This window comes from Podarcis filfolensis (genome assembly GCF_964270895.1).
Source record: "Podarcis filfolensis genome assembly, chromosome: 8".
Lineage (NCBI taxonomy): Eukaryota > Metazoa > Chordata > Lepidosauria > Squamata > Lacertidae > Podarcis > Podarcis filfolensis.
This window is the reverse complement of record NC_139611.1, coordinates 64,309,525-64,324,047: the sequence shown is the minus strand read 5'-3', so window position 1 is coordinate 64,324,047 and position 14,523 is coordinate 64,309,525. Positions and strand designations below refer to the sequence as shown.

General features: G+C 47.1%; 1 protein-coding gene across 5 annotated transcripts in view; it reads right to left on the bottom strand.

Moving 5' to 3' along the window:
- Positions 1 to 14,523, bottom strand: part of RPS6KA1 (ribosomal protein S6 kinase A1) — a 116,350-nt gene that overhangs the window by 12,246 nt on the left and 89,581 nt on the right. For all 5 annotated transcript variants that reach the window (XM_083627088.1, XM_083627090.1, XM_083627092.1 and 2 more), the window contains 11 exons: positions 12,231 to 12,312; positions 11,911 to 11,991; positions 11,185 to 11,264; positions 7,300 to 7,406; positions 6,352 to 6,389; positions 6,041 to 6,183; positions 4,124 to 4,194; positions 3,183 to 3,271; positions 2,151 to 2,215; positions 1,209 to 1,311; positions 237 to 364 (listed from right to left, as the gene is read on the bottom strand). In XM_083627088.1, coding sequence (XP_083483214.1) covers positions 237 to 364; positions 1,209 to 1,311; positions 2,151 to 2,215; positions 3,183 to 3,271; positions 4,124 to 4,194; positions 6,041 to 6,183; positions 6,352 to 6,389; positions 7,300 to 7,406; positions 11,185 to 11,264; positions 11,911 to 11,991; positions 12,231 to 12,312 — 987 coding nt within the window. The remainder of the gene's footprint in view (positions 1 to 236; positions 365 to 1,208; positions 1,312 to 2,150; positions 2,216 to 3,182; positions 3,272 to 4,123; positions 4,195 to 6,040; positions 6,184 to 6,351; positions 6,390 to 7,299; positions 7,407 to 11,184; positions 11,265 to 11,910; positions 11,992 to 12,230; positions 12,313 to 14,523) is intronic.

Here is a 14,523-nt window from a genome sequence, read left to right as displayed (position 1 = left end):
AGTTCTGAAGAGACCATTTGCATCTGACGAAAACTGCCTCTAGGCTGTGTAATGTCTAGCTTATCTTTTGAAATGCATGCCATTTTGTAATGTTATTTGCTTTGGAAATGGGGGGTGGGAGAGACCCAAGGCTATAATTTTGGGAAGGCAGCTTCAATTAAGTCCAGCTCTACTTCAACACACTGCAGGCCCACCCCACCAGCTCTCACGATGCTTGTCTGCGACCCCCCCCTTACCTGTACCATAGAATGCAAAGGCACTGGTGGGGATTTGGCCTTCTCATCCTCATTCAACCCAGTGGCCACAAAGCTGAACCCTCGGAAGAGCTGATGGGCCCCTGCACTAGGCGGAATCCCAGGGGAGTCTGCAAAAGGGGAGGGAGGGAGGGAGGAAAGAAGAAAACTAACTGTATTGAAACAGCAGCTTGTTGGCAGGTGGCTGTTTTATGCCCCCTCCGAACAATCAAGGCGGCCCCAAGGTAAGGACCATCAAGCGAGAGCAATCCAGGGACAATAAAGTTTTCCTTGATTCCACCCACCATGTTGGAACAGAAACAAATGAGAAGGGCATTTCACATGGTTCCACTTTTGCTAGGCTGTAGCATTTGGGGAGAGGCAGAGGAGAGAGCTAGATGACAGAATACTCCCTTTTAGATAAGGTCTCTCTGTACATCCCAGGATGCTAATTTTATTAGACTTTCATTAGCACACAAGGAAGATTTTCATACTGGAAAAGCAAATGGGAAACTTCTGATCCTGCAGATGGGCATGAAACATCAAGCAAAACCCATCCACCAAGCTCCCAAGGGAGAAAATATGCAAAGTTCACTGCAAACAACATCCCAAACTGAACTTGGGCATTAATGGATTATCTTAAAATCAAATTCAGTGCTTCTTTTGTGTCCTATTAACAAGCAGTTGTATCAAATGGTAATTTTGATGGGTCTACACTGAGTAGAATTTAGTTGGGTATAACCCAACATGTCCAGACATCAGGGTTTAAAAGGCCAGGGATGGGAAATGTGTGGCCCTCCAGATGTTGCTGGACTACAACTCCCAACAGCCCCAGCCAGCTTGGCCAGTGCACAGAGAAGATGGGAGTTGTAGTTCAGCAACATTTGGAGGGCACTGTATTTCCCATTCCCAGTTTAGGCTTAATGCAGCATCATGAGACACCTCTCTTACTGTGCCAAAGTCCAAAATACGAACCTTTTGGCGTTCGTGAGGTAAACTCTTTGTCAAAATAAAAGGTATCATCTGGTTGGCCAACGGCAGGTTTGAAAGGTGGCTTGATTTCTCGGCGAAAGAGTTTCTGCAGAGTGAAAAGGTATACACAAGGGGCAGCTGAATCCATTTCACCAAATAAGTCATTCCAAAAACTGAGACACAGATGCACCAAGAAAGCCAAAAGGAGGAGGAGCAAAGCAAAATTCGGATTAGAGGCCTTCTTCTCCCCCAGGTGCTAACCTGAATCTGGAGCACATCAGTTTGGAAAGGTGGGATCACATGATGAAATGCTCCTTCATGCAAAAACATAATCTTTATGTGAAGCAGGGGTGGGGAACCTTTTTGGCTTTGTGGGCCTAATCTTTATCCCACCCCACTGCTGGGTCAACTGTGACAGGCAGGTCATCCTGCCCATTTGTCAATTACCTGACATCATGATGATAGCAAATCATCTGTTGAAGTTGACCTGTGGGGATGGGTCTTTGCCAGTGTGTTCCCTGCAGGGTATGTGCTGGCAAAGCAGCACCCAGCAGGACTGAACACTGCCCATCAGCTGATGTCACATGGGCATGGTTTGGGGGAAATGGCATCACGGGACAACATGGACTGAAGTTGGCTGCCATTTTGTATACAGAGAACTGCATAGACCAGAGTTAGGATAGCAATTGGTTGGCTTTTTAAACTGAAAGGAGACCACCACCCGCAGCTGCTCTCCAGCTATCTGCATAATTTTGGGGAGCCACAGAAGTTGCTTTCAGGATCCAGAATTCTGGTTCCCTTCTCCGGAACAGCCAACATGTCCAAACTAGCACCTATCACAGCAAATCAAAAGCCATAGCTGTACTGTTTACCAGTTACAGATGTGAATTTTAAAGAACTTGCAAGACTGAAGAGAAAAACTGAGAGGAAAAGACTGGTACTCACATTCCAGTCAATAGTGGAATAGAAAGGGTGGCGCTTTATTTCCTCAACACCATCTGAACCAGAACCTGAAACAGAAAGACACTATTTTGTTTATTATGCTGCAAACTCCTGTGACTTTCTGGCAAAGGGTCGTCTATAAATTTCTAAATAAAAAAAAAGTAAACAGAGTATCTTGGTGGCTTGACTACATGGGCATTTGATCTGATTCAATAGGGGCCTCCTGACTGTATTGCTAACATTATCACAGCAGGAAGGGATAATCTGTGGCTGTCCAGATGTTGTTGAAGCCCAGCTCCTGCCAGAATAGTCAATGACAATGGAGTTGGTAGTCCAGCACTATCTGGAGGGTCACAGGTGAGCCACCCCTGCACTGTAGCTCTCAGTTTTGAGCTAAAGCATGAAATAGGAATGGGGGAAGCATCCTTTGAGGATTTCACACACCCCCCATTGATTTCCATCATACTGCTGATGCTAGGGTAGCTAAGGTGCTATTTCCCCCCGTATATCCCTGCCTGGCAACTGTGCTCCACAGATGGAGCACTGCTGGGAGTGCTGCATGCCCCAGAGGTGCACTTTGTACTAGAAACCAGGCTTTTAGTGTTGTGGTTGCAGCCCTGTGGAATTGGCCTAGCGTCTTGCTGTTTAGGTAGATACTGAATACATTTTTGTTTAAGAAGGCATTCCCTGGTGTGTGACCCACTCATTTTATGGAACTTTAACTGTACGACTGAAGAAACGGTTTCATTGTTTTTAGAGTCTGTATCATTTGTGTTTCATTTCATTATTGTACACTGCTTCAATAGCTTCTTGCTGCCAAGCAGCTTATAAATCTGCAAAACAAACAAACAAACCCCTCTGAACCCTAATAAAGTTTTAATTTCACAGGAGGATTTAAACTTTTTGTGCCAGTGAGTTCTAGCAGCATTGTGCCATGTCGCTGAAAAAACTCAATGTGCATCTGACTACCGATCTGTGGCAGACTTTTTTGTGTCAGGGATGTGGTTGGATATAAAGCAAGTCGGGACATCTTACCTAACCTATTGGCTGGGTTCCTCTTGAAAAGGGCTCGCAGGAGACTCTGCGCTTCAGAGCTCAGAAACTGGGGCATGCCCAGCTTTGCTCTAAACAAAAGGCAAAGAATTGTGCAACCAACCATGAGTCACAGAGAGAAAGAGAAGGCAGCAAACAGACTGTAGCATCTCCATCTCCCCAACACACCACTGCCCTCTGCTGTCTTTCCTCTCACAGCACAGAGCCAAAGGATACAGTGTGCTCTGTCATTTCCACATCACAAACCTGGGCTCTTGAAATGGCAGAGGGGACACAGAACTATGCTTCCAATGCCAGGGTGGGGAGCCTCCAGTCCGTGGACTAAATGCGGCCCCCCAAATCTCTATATTTGGCTCTCAAGTCTCTTCAGAAGCCACACACCCCATTATGGCCCTGCCCCAAATCCTCCTCCAGGGTTTTCCCCTTGCCTGGAATGTGCCCTTCAACTGTGACATTACCTCTTTCTTGCCTGAATGGAGAGAGGTCTATAAAGAGCTGTAGAAACTGCAGACTTTTCATGGCTGGAATTTAGCCTGTTGTACGAAAGCTAAAAGCCATACCTGAGATTCTGCCTGCTTATGCCTCTGACCCTGTCTACCACTGGCATGCAGATCCTGAAAGGTTGGCCATGAAGGAATGCAGCCCTCAGGCTACAGAAAGGTTCTCCATCCTTGTTCCAATGGCATGGCTTCCAAGCGCATGCAGCAGAGATCGGCAACCGGCAGACCCTGGGCCCAAACCAGCCCCTGCACTCCCTTTGGCCCACCTCATGATCCACTCCAGGGAAGACCAAGGAACAGCCTCTGTGACACTATGCAGTAAATCATTTGGTGGTACTGGGCAAAGGAAGGCCTTCCTTGTAAACGAGTTGCTGGCTGGGTCTTTTAGCGCAAAGCAAACCCTCTGCAGCTGTGTGGTCTTACTTGAGAATGAGAGTCATTGTCTCCTTCCGGTCCTTCCCCTGGAATGGCAGGGCCCCCGTCAGCATCTCAAACTGCAAAGGAGAGCAAGCAAAAGTATCATACTCATGAACCAGGGGGCCCTGGAGACAACCTTCAGTGGTGCTTAATGTTACATATCCCATCATCCTTTTTCATGGGCCATGCTGGCTGGAGCTGGTGGAAGTTGTAGTCCAGCAACAGCTGAAAGGTCCTATGTTGGCTACCCCTGGACTGGAGAGACCGAGTAGGACAAGTGTTGGGGTAGGTTTAAATCTTTGCTCAGTCATGGGCCTCCCTGGGCAACCTTGGGCATGTTGCCATCTCTCAGCACAACCAACCTCACAGTGTTGTTGCAAGCAGTATGCTCAGTTCCAAAAATAATTCCTCCTTGAGGAGAGGGATTCAGTGTTCAATAAAGGGGCTGATTCTGTTGGTGCTGGCTGGCCAGGAAAAAGGTGTAAGTGGTGGCAGCCACCTCTCACATTCCCGGGCAATGGCAGCAGCACCACCCACGGCTGCTCTTTACTCTGCCAACTGAAGATGAACAAAGGATGCATTTGATAAAGTGACCTCCTATCCTCCATGACAGCTTAGACCAGCCTTTCTCAACCTGTGGGTCCCCAGATGTTGTTGAACTACAACTCCCATCACCTGTAGCTAGCAAGGCCAGAGCTCAGGGATGATGGGAGTTGTAGTCCAACAACATCTGGGGACCCACAGGTTGAGAACCGCTGGCTTAGACAAAAGAAACCTGTTCCACAAGGCCCCCTGTGCTGTTTTCACCCCTTTTAAAAAAAAACAACAAACAAAAACCTTAGCAAAGGCCAGTTTTTACATTTAATTGCCACAAGATGGCAGCACTTCTTCAGCTAACTCCCACCCTCACTAGCAGCTTCCACACAGCCAAACCGTGATTTTCAAAATGCTTCCCTACACCCTCCATTCCTGAGCTGATGGAAGAGGTCTTGGGTGTGGTATTGAGGGTCCTTAGGGCGACTGTCCTACTGGACAACAAGGTCGATGCTACGGCTATCTTCTTGGGGGCATCCACAACGCCTTTTCAAGGGCCCAATACACCTGGCTAGTGGATCTGAGGTTCTCATCAAGAAGGCTGGCAATCTGGATGTGGAACATTCCTCTCCTGACTATTTATTTATATATGTGTTTATAAGGCTGCTTTAAAGAGCAAAGCTCTTTCGAGGTAGCTAATATAAAATATAAAATAATATTATCAAAAAACAACCCCCGAACAGTGGCAAAACTGCAGCATAAAATTAATACACAGGCCAGGGTCATTCTATACAGCAACCTTCCTCAAGTGGGGGCCCTCCATATGTTTCAGACCAAAGCTATGTGCTGGCTGAGACCGATAGGGGTCATAGTCCTAAACATCTGTAGGTTGCTGAAGGTTTCAATAAAGACTAGGGAGGGACTGGTCTATTTAACTTCACATGCCTGTAACATTCCTGCTGTACCAGTCCCAATGGGCATTTACTGCGATAGCAGTAAATCAGCAACACTTTCCTGTCACAACTGCATCCTTGCAATGCCTGTCATGAGAATTCTTTCCAAGTGGGATGTGGCCTTCTTCAACTTAGGAAGCAAGCAGATGTCAAAAGAACCTTCAGAGGCCCGCTATGCCTTGTTCACTAAGCACTTAAGAGCCGTCTTTCCTAGCTTGCGTCCCTTCCAACTCCCATCCTTCCAACTTCCGACTACAACTCCCATCATCCTTGGCCATTGGCTGTACTGGCTGGGTCTCAATGGGAGTTGCAGTCCAATACATCAGGTTGGGGAAGGCAATGTTAGCTGCCATGACAGCTTCTGGGCGGAAGAAAGAAAGAAAGAAAGAAAGAAAGAAAGAAAGAAAGAAAGAAAGAAAGAAAGAAAACACTGTACCATTAAAATCCCGTACGACCACCAGTCAGCGCTCTGGGTGTGGCCTTGGCGATTCACCACTTCTGGCGCCATGTACTCCACTGTCCCACAGAAAGAGTAGGCTTTCTTCTCATGGTCAATGGCTTCCTTGCTCAGACCAAAGTCTGCAAAAGGGGTAAGAATTTGGGGACGGTAGGGGGGTTTGGGGATAGAGAGATAGAGCGATAGAGAGAGGAAAAAGTAAAATAAATGAGCTGCTTGCTTGACAAAACAGAGAGAAGCAGTTTATCATCACATTCAGGAATCAATCAACTTTTTAGGGCAGGCTGTACCTGTGAGTTTGATATGGCCTTCGTCATCCAGGAGGATACTGCGATGAAAAGAGGGAAATAACAAAAGGTGAAGAAACAAATAGAATAAAATCAGCAGAACACAAAACACTACATTAGATACATGCCTACGTAACCATCCTGTCAGTGCAAGGATTTCTGCTTGTGTGGTGGGACTCCCCCCACCCCTCCTGGGCTCTCCCCAAACCTGCTCTGGAGTGTTGGGGGGTGAATCCAGAGCAGATTTAGGGGGGATGCAGGGGGAAGGAGGGGTAATACTTGCACTGGCAGGATGGTTACTTAGTGCAACACTGGGTACAAGCCTTATTGCAAAACAGTTTGCAAAACAGAATTCAACTGCATTCCATCTCCCACATGACCCATTAGCTAGGTACTGGCTGGTTAATGCTCTTAAGTTCTTCTACAACTCAGCACCATTTTATGTTCACAAGCCAAGCTAGAAACAAGCTTGGCCCTCTCGCCCTGGAATTAGTCCCAGCTGCCTTCTTGGCTCTACAGAAGACAGAGCACTGGGGCAAGTTGTGACAGAGGGGAAGGCCAAAAATGATGCAGTACATGACATTTCATCCTGTCCTCCCCACCCCCACCCTCAAAGTGCCCTTGACAGAATGATGGTCTGCTTAGGAACAGTTGGCAGCCCCTGACGCCTGGTGTGGTGGGCTTCATCTCTGCTCAAACCAAGAATTTGGGGTCTCATTTGAAGAGGAAAAGCAGGATTCCAGGTGTCTCCACACCAGTCGTTGGGTTTCTGAATAGCTCTCAGATTCCACCTGTCACCCCCTGGACCAGAGTTGGTGGCAAGTCAGGTCAGAGTTGCAAGGTTTCTGGTGAAGTGCCTGACAAGCTGTACATTCAGGAAAAGGGGAAGTGCATGTAAACACCAGCCTGGATCAGGGCCTGCCTGAGAGCCAGGAAGGGGTAGGGACATACTTCTCTGGTTTAAGGTCCCGGTATACGATTCCCAAGCGGTGCAAGTGGCCGAGGCCAAGTGCCAGCTCTGCAAGGTAGAATTTCACGTCTTCCTCTGTGAACATTACCTGGGAGGAACAGAGAAGTCAGCTGAGGTCAGGAAATGCAGAACTAACACATCATGTGTCTGTTAAGACTGTTAGGCAAGCAAGTACTATTGATATTCCATGTCAAATTCTGTAACTTATAAAGCCTTACAAGGCTCAGGACCCCAATACCTCAAGGGCCACCACTCTCCACATGAAGCAACCTAGACTCCGCAGTCTTCATCTGAGGCCCTTTGCCTTGTGCCCCCTGAGGGAGGGGTGACATGAGAGCGGGCCTTCTTAGTGGTGGCTCCCCATGTATGGAACGCTTTCCCCAGAGAGGCATGTCTGGCGCCATCACTAACTGTAGATGCCAGGTAAAAATAGTGGGGTTGTGTTAGATCAGTTTCTTACATATATTACTTGTGTGTTTTAGGTTGTTTATCCTTGTTCTTAATGTTCAATGCAGCTTTGAGTTTCCTTTTTCTGAAAAAAGTGACTAATAAATATCAATAATAATATTCTTTTTCTTTTTAAAAAAGAAAAAGAATTGCAAGTTTCTAGACCTCACTACTCATGTAGAGAAATGGCTAAAAAAATGCACAGATGTCGGTAAATCTCAAGAGAGGGCAGGCCAGGTTTCAAAGAAGTAATTGTGCTAAACTATCCCAACTTATTTTTTTGGAGGGATGAGGCTATTAAGCTCTTTGAAGCAGCATCTCTGAATCTGGATAGACAGATATAATTTATTCTTGCAGCAGAATCTGGGTTCCATTCCTGCACAGCTTTTTCTTAAGCCCCAGGAGTCACTCTTAGTGTGAATGTGATGAGCACATACAGCTCTGTCAAAGATCCTATCCCATTCCTTTCCCACCGTATTAAAAATATACTTCATTGCTTCAATTCTACAAGCAATTTTAGTAAATGCATCAATTTTAAAAGCACATTTAGAAGTTGCTAAGCAGCAGTGGGTGGGGAGGGGGGGAACAGATTTGGAATCTTTGTTTGAAGATCATCTAGTTGTTGTCTTCCTGGTGTCACATGCTTCCTTGTTCTCAGAGCAGTTTCCTGTTACCCCATCGGGGCCTCTTCTTCCCCACACTTCCTGCCAGCCTTTCCCCCTCCTACTCCAAGGTAACCAATCGCTTTGCTCAAGCAGCTATGGTGTAACAGGAGATAATGTGTTACTGTTTTGCAATCCTTTCTTGCTCTGCTTGACAAAGAAGAAAAAAGGGGTGGGGGGCGAGGCTTCTTGTCTTCTTCCAAAAGCCTGCTTCTTCAAATGCCAAAACTTACAGCATCCTTCCTCTCCCAGAAACTGGCTTTTGGAATTCCAAGCCCCTCCCCCCTTTAGTGCAGAGGAAGTGGCAAATGGACCCACTGTCGTAGAAGCTCTGAAGACAGTTGGAAACCAGGGAACAAATTAAGCTGGAACAATATTGTCAAATCCACTGCTCTCTCCTTCCCCCTACTGCATTGCCTCTCAATGCTGACACACAGTCTCGCAATCTTCCTCCTACAGGTCTTAAAAACGTGACAGTCTGCATATTTTGAGGCAGCCTAAGTCGTTTGGAAACAGAATTGCTGTACCTTCTCCTTACTCTTCCCTCTATAGTCTCTCCACTTTGTGAGTTTGGAATCTAAATTGATCACTGCTGATCAGCAGCCATGAAATCACTGCCTATCAGCTGATGAGTAATGATTTCAGGCCTGCTTTCTGCAGGGATCTCCTATGTGATCAAGTCTCCCACATGGATCATGCGGCCAGTCCACTGCATCTCTGCCTGCCCACCCCCTACATTTAAAGCACCTCTATGCCACTTTAAACTGTCATACTTCCTTCCTCCAAAGAATCTTGGGAACTGTAGTTTGCTAAGGGTGCGGAGAGTTGTTATGAGACCCCTCACAGCACCAATAACAAGCTACAGTTCCCAGAATTCATAGGAGGCAGTAATGATTGTCAGAGTGGTATAAGACTGCTTTAAACGTAAGGCATTGACGTGGCTTAGGTGAACAACACCTAAGCCCCACACCTGACCCTCTAACATTGTAGAGTCTGCAACATCCCCTACAAGGCCTTGGGGAGATTTCACCAGCACTGCCCACATGTTTTCATAGGACTGGCAGGACTGGCTAGGCATGGCAAGCATTTGCTTATGGCAAAACTATTTTTAGAGATAGAAATAAAGTAGCAGGCTATCTGAAAAGTTCAACTCAATGCAGTCTGCAAGCAATTCTGGATCTCTGATTGCTGCTTTGAGGCAGCAAAATGTATTTTTCATCTTTTGCCATCCTGAGGGTTAGAAACTTGCAGGTTGTTTTTCCTTCAAAGATGAAAGGCAAAATGAGGGTTGATGCATAAGAGAGTCTGCGTGCTTGTGTGATGAGGTTCTCAAGCTGTGGGATATACAGTGGTACCTCGGGTTACATACGCTTCAGGTTACAGATGCTTCAGGTTACAGACTCTGCTAACCCAGAAATAGTACCTTGGGTTAAGAACTTTGCTTCAGGATGAGAACAGAAATCGTGCTCCGGCGGTGCGGCAGCAGCAGGAGGCCCCATTAGCTAAAGTGGTGCTTCAGGTTAAGAACAGTTTCAGGTTAAGAACGGACCTCCAGAACGAATTAAGTACTTAACCTGAGGTACCACTGTACATGGGCTCAATTATATTTCTTCAGCATTTTACAGTTCCAAGAGAAGATCTGGCAGACTTACTGGGATCAGCATTATCCCCACTGCATAGATGGGCAACATACATCAATGACAGCAGTAGAGACTCTCATAACCACTTGCACACTACCCTATTGAAAGCCCTATTCTGGCATTAATGCTCCTGTACATGGGGGCAGGGACAGGGCCGCATGCTGAGACACCCCACCGCTGCCATTGCCCCCTCCCTTGTAGTCCACAGGTACAGTGTGAGCATCTGCGGAGATGGGTATTGTCAGGGAACTGACATCGGAGCCAGAAGTGGAGGCAGGTCTCCCAAGCGATGCCGGAGAAGGGCCAAGCAGGGAGAGAGGGGACTCATCAGCTGGGGAAGGAAATCAGCGTAACACCAGGGATAAAGGGGGGCGGGGGGGGAATCGGAGAGAGGGCTCCAGGACTCTTCGCTGGAGACCAGCGGGGAGAGCACAGGTCCTCCGCTACCCATACCCACCCTGCGCAGAAGACTTCCACGCAGGGAAAGCAGGCGTAGACTTGGCGTCAAAGAACTTCTTTGCTGGAAGAAGTTCAAGAAACGCCCACTGACGGATTCTGCTAGCGACTGAACAGCCACGAAGTGAAGGGCTGTCCAGCCAGGAAAGGTTTAACCAGGCTACCTAGGCAGGAGTGGCGGCAACTTATGCACGAGCAACCCCATATAACCACTACAGGTATTTTTGCACATGTACGGCCTCCCCTCCTGCAGATGCCAGTGTACTTCCCTGCAACATGTGGCAGAATGTATGTGCCGTTCTAAAGAGGGCTGATGTTTGCTCATTACTTCAGAAAACAGCCCATCTCCATTATATATGCATGCATTACTCCAAGGAGCTCAAAGTCGCTTTCATGGTTGCCCCTAGTTTAGCCTCACAACTGCTCTCTGAGGTAGGTTAGGCTGAGAGACAGTTACTGGCCACCCACTGCGCTTCATGGCTCAGCAGGACTTAGAGCTAGGATCTCCCCAGTCCCAGTCCAACACTCTAACCTAGAAGGTAAGCCACACATCCCCACACCGCTGCACAATACCTGCACTGCACAATTTTTTTAATTCCCCAGCATCTAATCAGATACAGCCAAACTGCCCATGAGCCACATGGTGCATGCATGTACTCACCTCTTTGGAAAGGCGCATGAAGAGGTCTCCTCCTCTGAGGAAGTCGAGGATGAGGTACAGCTTCCCTTCCGTTTGGAAAGCTGAGATGTGAGATACAGAACAATCAGGATCCCCAGAGCTTGCCAGCGGCTGGAGGAGAACCTAGCCAGCCAAGCCTGAGCATAGCTGTCAACTTTCAGATTTGAAAATAAGGGATCAGCAGCCTCGAAAATAAGGGATCAGCAGCCTCACATATCCCGGGGACAGTCTATGGGATATCTAACAATCTGGGATAGCAGCGGGAAGCAGCGGGAAACGGCGCTGGAATAAGGGAATTTCCCGCAAAAAAGGGAAGGTTGACAGCTATGAGCCTGAGCAATGTCTCAAGTGGTTAAAGGAGCCTTAGGCACACACAAGGACAGTTCCATGTTGACTGGGGCTGATGGGAGTTGTAGTCTAAAACATCTAGAGGGCACTAGGTTGGGGAAGGCAGCTGTTTCTTTGGCCCTCCCCCAGAAACAAAGTGCCCCACATGAACCATTTAACCAGGTTTCAAACAGGATTGAAGTGGGCTTCTGGTCCCAAGTTAAGGGGAATTAGATAGAATCAGCGCTGACTAACAAACTGTTTAATAGGTGGGGATAACAGAGATTTGGTCCAGAAAGTGGAAGAATTTCAAGGGGTGGGGAGGGAGGGAGATGGAAAGAGACAGAGAATGCCAGAAGAAAGGTGAAGTTTTGCACTCACCATAATGGAGTTTCACAATGAATGGGTGGTTGACTTCTACTAAAATGTCTCTTTCCATTTTTGTTCTTACACGATCACGCACTGTCAACACAGAAAGCTCAATTCAGACATATCACAACTGGAAAAAAAGCACCCAGCATCAGCTCTGAAGACTGAGTCTCAACCCAAAGCTAGTCTAGGTCCACATCAATCTGACATTTAGCAGGGGCAAGTGAGCACGAGGATAATGATGGCCAAGGATGACGTGCGCCTGAAATGTATACCCTGCACCACAACTTCCTGGTTCATTCAGGTTCCTATAACAAAGTGGGGCTCGTTACCTTTCAGGGTGGCTTTCTTTAGGACCTTCATGGCGTAAAGGTGGCCATTGTCCGGTGGGGTGATTTTTCTTACGAGGAAAACCTGCACAGAGAAAGGCCAGGACAGAAAGAAATAGAGAGAGAAAGAGTCACACTCAGTAAAAATTCAGTGAAAGGAGCACCTTGAAGTTTGGAGGTGGGGAGAAGGCAAATTGTAACTGTTCCCTAGTGTTTTCAAGCCAATAAATTAAGTTGACTGCAACTGCCAATTCCAACACTGGATGGGGCTGCTCTCATCTTAAAAACAAAAAAACAGAACCCAACAGGTCTATCCTCTGCATTTTGCCATGCTGCACCCTTTCCGCAAAACCCCAAATTGTCTCTACCTGTCTACGCATAGAGATAGGATAAGTTGAGTGTGACAAGCCTTTCCTCAGATTCGAAGGCCTTTACCAGGAGTGGAGAACTGGGCTGGGTCCTTACCTCCTCCATCGCCTATGGGACACATTTGACAGGTGGGGCAGAGCCCCCAACCTGTCAGTCACTTGACATCACAGTGATGTCAGATGACCTGTTTTTACCCACACTGAACAACAGCTGATTGTTGGCGCTCTCAAACACTGCACAACAGAGCAATGCAGGTGATAGGGCTTTGGCACTTGCGCAGGGAGCTATGCACAAGCCCTGACAATCAGCTGATCAACAGAGTCTGGGTGCTTTGTAGAAGCCGCAGCCAGTGCAGAATGTGTCAGCTTGCCACTGAATTTGGCAATGCCATCTCTGTGTTTGCTCCACACCTTTGGACTGTGTTATATGAATGCTGCAATGGAAAGTTAAGTACTCCATTTATAAGAACAAAATGGCCTCAGGCCTGACTGGGAACCCAGCTGCCTGCCCTGAAAGGAAGCACTGCTTCTAAGTGTGTGTGTGTAGCAGCTGAGTGGCAAGGTGCTGTGTACGTGATCAGAGGTATTACTACAGTGGTACCTTGCAAGACGAATGCCTCGGAAGACGAAAAACTCGCAAGACGAAAGAGTTTTTCGTTTTTTGAGTTGCCTCGCAAGACGATTTTCCCTATGGGCTTGCTTCGCAAGACGAAAACGTCTTGCGAGTTTGTTTCCTTTTTTCTTAAAACCGCTTGAAGAGGTGCAGTTGCGACTGGCCGTGCTTCGCAAGACGAAAAACCGCGCAAGACGAAAAGACTCGTGGAACGAATTAATTTCGTCTTGCGAGGCACCACTGTACTTTACTTTAAAAGAAGGCATGAAATGTTGAGTGTTTCTGCCACCACTGGCAGCCACCATTGAAATAAATGAAACTACATGGGCCAAGGGCTATAATCCTATACAACAACCATTCTCAACCTGGTGCTCTTTAGGTGTGTTGGACTACAACTCCAATCAGCTCCAGCTAGCATGGCCAATGACAAGGGATAATGGGAGCTGGAGTTCTACCTCTGGAAGGCATTGGCTCAGAGAAGGTTACTATCATCATCATCAAACCTTTTATAGGTATCACATACAAACATCCAAAACAAATCAATACAGAATTACCACTTCGCCAGTGGCACAAAACATTTGCTAAAAGAAAGGAGGCAGAGCAGTCTATCGTCACACCTCTAGGTCTCCAGGGAGATCAGACGTCTGCAGTGTATTTCGATGACAAAAAACCAAATAGAGATATTTAGCCAATAACTTGGTAAGCTCCTGATCATTCCCCAGTAATAGAAAATGTATGAGCTCCAACTCTGGTTTCCATTTGGGGATACAGAGTTGATCTAGAAATTGCTGACGGAGATCAGCATAGTTTACAATTAAGAACCATATGTGTAAGGGTTTCCACCAGGTGGTCGTCACATGGGCAAGTTCTTTCTCCTTCCACCCTGCCTGAGAACCTTCCCCAAAGGAGGTTTGATGGATTTGAATTAAACCTGGCCAGCAAAAATGCCAGGAGGTTACTAGATATATTACCTGGGAATAAGTCCACTGAACCGAATGCAGCCTACTTCCGGAAACACACATACTGCTGAAGACTTTGTAGAGCAGCCTTTCCCAACCAGATGCCCTCTTACAACGCTAACCACCCTTGACAATTGGTCACACTGTATGGGCCTGGTGGGAGTTGGAGTCCAACAGCATCTGGGGTGTACCAGGTTAGAGAAGGCCATAATAAAGCATTAAATGATGGGCTCACCACAACAGTCATTTTTGTGTTGGCAAATGTAACATGCAGGTCTAATCTGGGGCCCTGTTACTCCCAGGCTGATTTGTTCCACTACTAGACTCTGCACTTACAGGATCTTGTCTCAGATGAA